The sequence below is a fragment of the Octopus sinensis genome, linkage group LG5 (assembly GCF_006345805.1).
Source record: "Octopus sinensis linkage group LG5, ASM634580v1, whole genome shotgun sequence".
NCBI classification, from domain to species: domain Eukaryota; kingdom Metazoa; phylum Mollusca; class Cephalopoda; order Octopoda; family Octopodidae; genus Octopus; species Octopus sinensis.
Genome location: NC_043001.1, coordinates 128,208,621 through 128,214,620, shown reverse-complemented (window position 1 = coordinate 128,214,620; position 6,000 = coordinate 128,208,621). Strand labels below are relative to the sequence as shown.

Genomic DNA, 6,000 nt, shown 5'->3' with positions numbered 1-6,000 from the left:
ATGATGGAGTGTTTCTGCACAGTAGAAGTGACGGGAAACTGTTCAATCTCTCGCGCCTGCGTGCCAAGACCAAAATCAGAAACGTCCTGATCAAGGAGATGTTATTTGCTGATGATGCCGCTCTGGTAACACACACAGAAGAAGCCCTCCAAAGGCTCATTAACTGTTTTGAGCAAGCATGTAATGACTTTGGCTTAGCTATCAGCCTTAAGAAGACCAACATCATGGGCCAGGCTACATCGGACATCCCAAACATACATATTGGAGACCACAGATTACAAGAGGTGGAGAAGTTTACCTATCTGGGCTCTACCGTCACCTACAACCTATCCCTTGATGCTGAGCTCAATATACGCATTGGCAAGGCAGCTGCTGTGATGGCCCAACTCTCCAAATGGGCTTGGGACAACAATAAGCTGACCAAGACCACGAAAATGAAGATCTACCAGGCATGTGTACTCAGCACTCTACTGTATGGAAGTGAGACCTGGACGCTATACACACGCCAAGAGCGTCGCCTAAACATCTTTCACCTGCGCTGCCTTCGAAAAATCCTCCGCATCAAATGGCAGAATCATATCCCCAACAAAGATGTCCTCTGGCAAGCAGGAATACGAAGCATGTTTGCACTCCTCACACAAAGACGTATGAGATGGCTTGGGCATGTTAGCCGTATGAAAGATGGCAGAATCCCCAAGGACATACTCTACGGAGAGCTTGCTAGGGGTACTAGGTCTGTGGGTAGACCGATCTTACATTACAAGGATGTTTGCAAAAGGGATATGAAGGCCTGCAACATCAATATTAGCGGTTGGGAGGCAGTTGCCAGCAACCGTGGAGAATGGCGACGTACAGTAAAAGAGGGAATACAAAAGAGTGACAGAGAGAGAGAGGAAAAATGGAAAGAAAGAAAGAGACGTAAACAAGAGACTATGGCACTACAACCAGCCAGGAACAGTCTTCGCTACATTTGCGGTACCTGCCAGAGGGAGTGTTTGTCCAGGATAGGACTACACAGCCACAGCAGGAAATGTATCAGGACATGAAATATAAAAGCCGGACTAGACTACTTCATGCGCAACTCCATTGTCTCCCAAGACAGAAAGGATGCCAATACAATACAATACTTATCTTACAGGACTGTGCTGATCACGAGACAAATATAAGTGTGGTTCAAATGTACAAATTGCCACATACTGTTGTATAATGAAAGGGTTTTACATAGATGAAATTGTAAAACAGGGTCTACACACACACGCTAATATCAACTTTACATGATCTATCCAATGTCCATGGATACTACGGACTGTAGTGTAATCATCCGAGGAATGCAGACTACGATCTTAAGAAACATGTGGAAACATGTAGCGATGCATTAAAAGATTTATAAATTCTATGCAAGGATTATTATTATTGTTATTACTATATGTTGGACCTCACGGAGGCAAGGTGGCTGAGTTCCTTTTGAGCAGGCTTCATGGAAGCGAGGTGGCTGAATTCCTTTCGAGCATTGGGCCATGTGGAGGCAAGTGGCTGAGTTCCTTCTGAGAGTTGGGTCTCATGGAGGCAAAGTGGCCGAGCTCCTTTCGAGTGTTGGGCCTCACAGAGGCAATGACCAAGACCTTTGACATTATGTCATACTTGAGAAGAAGACCCATCGAGCCAAGCAAAATTTCAGTCATGGTATCGCACAAATGGCACCCGTGCGGTGGCATGTAACAACACCTGGTGTTTAATTAACTACTTATTCTATTAATCTCTTGAAGGGTGGAAAGCAAATTCATCAATGGCTGAATTTGAACTCAGAATATAAAAACACATAACAAAATTCCACACGACATTCTGACCCAATGTTCTAAGCTTTTTACCATTCCATCATGCTTGGAACGATAGTAATGATTTCTTAGGGCTTTTATTTTATTCTGTCTTTTTTATTTTTACTTACTGTCTAGTCAGGAAGAAGAGCAGTGTCCATAGCCTCTTTCAGAGATTCTGTGAGATTCTCTTCTTCTGCCTCCCTCTTCCTCTGCCTGCCTCCTCCATACCTCTCATTTCCCCTCCCCCTCTTCCCGTCTATTTTCTTATTATTATTACTCTATCCACATCTAAGAATTTTTTGTTTTAGTTTTTTATATAAGTATTACATTAAACTATGTACTTAAGTAATACTTTATTTTGCTTTATGTTCTGACTTAAGATCTCACTAAGGCTGATTTTGTCCTTTTGCTCTTCCAGAGAAGAAAGAATGAAATAAGTGCCAGTCAAGTAAAGCCTTGTATTCGATTAAATCAACTACATTACTCCCCACAGAAAAAAAAAATGTGGCCAAGCAGCTATGTTTCTAGTCTGATCTCTTGATGACTCTAATTTTAATAATTCAAGAATTTATTTTACATGGTATTTCACAAACCCATTCATGCTACTAACCTATTTCTTTATTACCCACAAGGGGCTAAACATAGAGGGGACAAACAAGGACAGACATAGGCATTAAGTCGATTACATCGACCCCAGTGCGTAACTGGTACTTAATTTATCGACCCCGAAAGGATGAAAGGCAAAGTCGACCTCGGCGGAATTTGAACTCAGAACGTAGCGGCAGACGAAATACCGCTCAGCATTTCGTCCGGCGCGCTAACGTTTGTGCCAGCTCACCGCCTTTATTCATTCTACTAACCACTTTGAGTTATTTCTCTTAGTTAATTTTTCTTTAAATTATGCAAATGACCTAAGTCATAAATGTTTTCTATTCTGTTTCGTATCATTAGCTTGTTCCAAAAATAATGGCTGATTTCAGAAACATAATTTTATTCTGGAAAAATTAACAATAGAAATGTTTTGATTAGTCAAAGTATGCATCTATGCATCTCTGCCACCGATCAACAAGAATATTTATACCTCTTTGATAAAAACTTATTGGCTTTGATGCTAAGAAATCTTTGAAAGCTGATTCCGCCTCTGGTTTGGACCTGGAAGTTTTATCACTTAAAAACATGTTTAAATGCTTTTAAAAAATGGTAGTCAGTAGATGAAAGATCAGGAGAATATGGAAGATGTGGTAAAGTCTTGTATCCCAAGTCTGTGAGTTTCTGCAGCGTCATTCTTGCAACATGTGGCTTTGCATTATAGCGTAGCAGAATTGGGCCATGCCGATTCTCCAATACAGGTCTCATTTTCTGCAAGTGAGCATGCATTTCAACGAGTCGATTGCAGTAAACCTCTGCTGTAATGCTCTGATTGGCTTCCAGAAAGCTGTAATGGGCAACACCAATTGCAGACCACCAGACAGTCACCATAATCTTTTGCTGATGCAACTTTGGCTTTGGGAAATGTTTGGGGGACTCATCACTATCAAGCCATTTACCTGATTGTTTATGGTTATCATAAAGGATCCACTTTTTGTCACAAGTGACTATTCAGTCAAGAAAAGGATCATTGGTGTTTCTCAGAAAGAGCATCAATCAAAATGCTGAACTTCTTGATTTTCATTGAGCTCATGCGGTACCTATTTATCGAGCTTTTCTGTCTTACCAATCTTCTGCAGATTGCATGAGACCATCGCAATACCGACATCAAGTACCTGATATATTTCTCTGACACTTTGACATGGGTTTCATTCGACAATTGCTTTCAATTATTCATTGTCATGACTGCATGACCATCGGTGATGGTAGTGGTGGTGGTGCTGCTGCTGCTGTTATTGATGATGATGATGATGGTGGTGGCGGTGGTGGTGGTGGTGCTGCTGCTGCTGATGATGATGATGACTATCAGGCAGCTGTTGTTGCTGTCATCATCATTACGAAGATGGTGGTGAAAGTGGTAGTGATGGTGGTATTGGTGAGGGTGGTGGTGGTGGTGGTGGTGGTGGTGGTGGTGGCAGCGGCAGTGGTAGTGGTAGATGTTACTTTCTTGTGAACAGATGAGGGGTCAGTGTAGCTAGTGACCACAGTAACAGTGGCTTGTGGCATGGCCGGTTGTGTTGTAGCATGCATTTCCCATTAGTCTTTATAGTTGTATGAAAAACCATGAACCAGAAAGCATAGAATAAAGGCCGAATTCTAACATCCTAGAAACTTATTATTTACACTATCACCACTATCACCACTGTCACTACCACTAGTATTAACTCTTCCTCCTCCACCACCACCACCTATCCCCACCACCACCACCACTACCATCATCTCCACCACCACTGCCAATACAATTATTACCACCACCACCACCATAACAACAATAACCACTACAACTGCTACTACCGCTGCTGCTGATACTGATGATGATGATGATGATGATTTAATTTATTTGCCAGAAGGGCAAATAATAATAATAACAATAAGCTGTAAACTCATTATACACTAATTCATATTTATTGTCTCTTAGTCTAACCTCACACCTCCCCTCTTGTCATCTCATTCATACTTACGGAACTTCCTTGCCCCACCTTATATTCTGAGCTCTGACTGATAATCCTCATTCAATACTATTTCATTTGTGTTCATTTATTTAAAGAACAACAAAAACAGTAAAGGAAATATTTTCCAAATGTCCAGACACAAGCACAGATACATATATACATGCACATAAATAGATAACTATTATTTTAGAGAGAGATACTTACATATATTTTATATATACATTTATTTGCTGATCAACAGGCAGTTTTCATAAATATACTGAACAAATATAACGGAATGAATTCTTTGAATTTCCCCATCACTAAGATACATCCTGGTGAGTTAACTTTTAATTTAAATCTGCTTGCTACTATTATTTTCATTAATATTATAATTATTATCATTAACTCTTTCATCACCAACCTGGCTGAAACCAACACTGTCTCTTTAGTACAAATGTCTGGTTTTCAAAAGTTCTGAATTAAAATCTTCCTCCAAACCTTAGTCACAATTTATGTTCCTAAAACTAGCTTAATTATAACGATGTTATTTTACTAAATTCTTTGTTATATTTAAAATATTTGGAAGAAACACAGAGCATCTGAAAATAAATACAGTAACGAAAGGGTTAATATTAAGGCAGGGAACAGACAGAATTGTTAGCATGTCATGCCAAATGCTTAGTAGCATTTCGTCTGTCTTTATGTTCTGAGTTCAAATTCCTCTGTGGTCAACTTTGCTTTTCGTGCTTTTGGGATGGATAAAATAAGTACCAGATCCGAACGTGGCCGTTGCCAGCGCTGCCCCAACCTCATCCGAACGTGGCCATTGCCAGCGCCGCCCCGACTGGCTTCCATGCCGGTGGCACGTAAAAAGCACCATCCAATTGTGACTGTTTGCCAGCCTCGCCTAGCACCTGTGCCGGTGGCACGTAAAAAGCACCCACTACACTCATAGAGTGGTTCACATTAGAAAGGGCATCCAGCCGTAGAAACATTGTCAGATCAGACTGGGCCTGGTGCAGCCTTCTGGCTTCCCAGACCCCAGTTGCACCGTCCAACCCATGCCAGCATGGAAAGCGGACGCTAAACGATGATGATGATGATGATGATGATGATGAGTTCTGGAGTCACTGCAGTCAATTTACTCCCTCTCTCAAATCACTGACCTCATGCCAAAATATGAAATCATCATTATTATTAGTATTATTATTATTAAGGCAGTGAGCTGGCAAAATCGTTAGCATGCTGGGCGAAATGCTTAGAAGCATTTCTTTTGTCTTCATGTTCTGCATCCAAATTCTACTGAGGTCAACTTTGCCTTTCATCCTTTCAGGTTTGATAATTAAGTACCAGTGAAACACTGGGGTTGATGCAATTGACTAGTCCCTTCCCCAAAAATTCCAGTCCTTGTGCCTTATAGTAGAAAAGATTATTATTATTGAGCTGACAAAATCGTTAACATACTGGACAGAATGCTTAGCAGCATTTCTTTTGGCTTTATGTTCTGAGTTCGAATTCCACCAAGGTCTACTTTGCCTTTCATCCTTTCAGGGTCAATAAAATAAGTACCAGTCAAACACTGAGGTCAATGTAATCAACTA

At 40.8% G+C, this 6,000-nt stretch overlaps 1 protein-coding gene across 2 annotated transcripts in view; it reads left to right on the top strand.

The window, feature by feature from the left end:
- Positions 1-873: 873 nt before the first annotated feature.
- Positions 874-6,000, top strand: part of LOC115212034 — a 49,215-nt gene continuing 44,088 nt past the window's right edge. The window contains exons 1-2 of one of the 2 annotated variants that reach the window (XM_036503076.1): positions 874-893; positions 4,606-4,734. In XM_036503076.1, coding sequence (XP_036358969.1) covers positions 4,695-4,734 — 40 coding nt within the window. In that variant the 5' untranslated portion in view covers positions 874-893; positions 4,606-4,694. Of the gene's footprint in view, positions 894-4,410; positions 4,735-6,000 lie in introns of those variants that run through there. The other variant, XM_029780834.2, reaches the window with a different exon arrangement.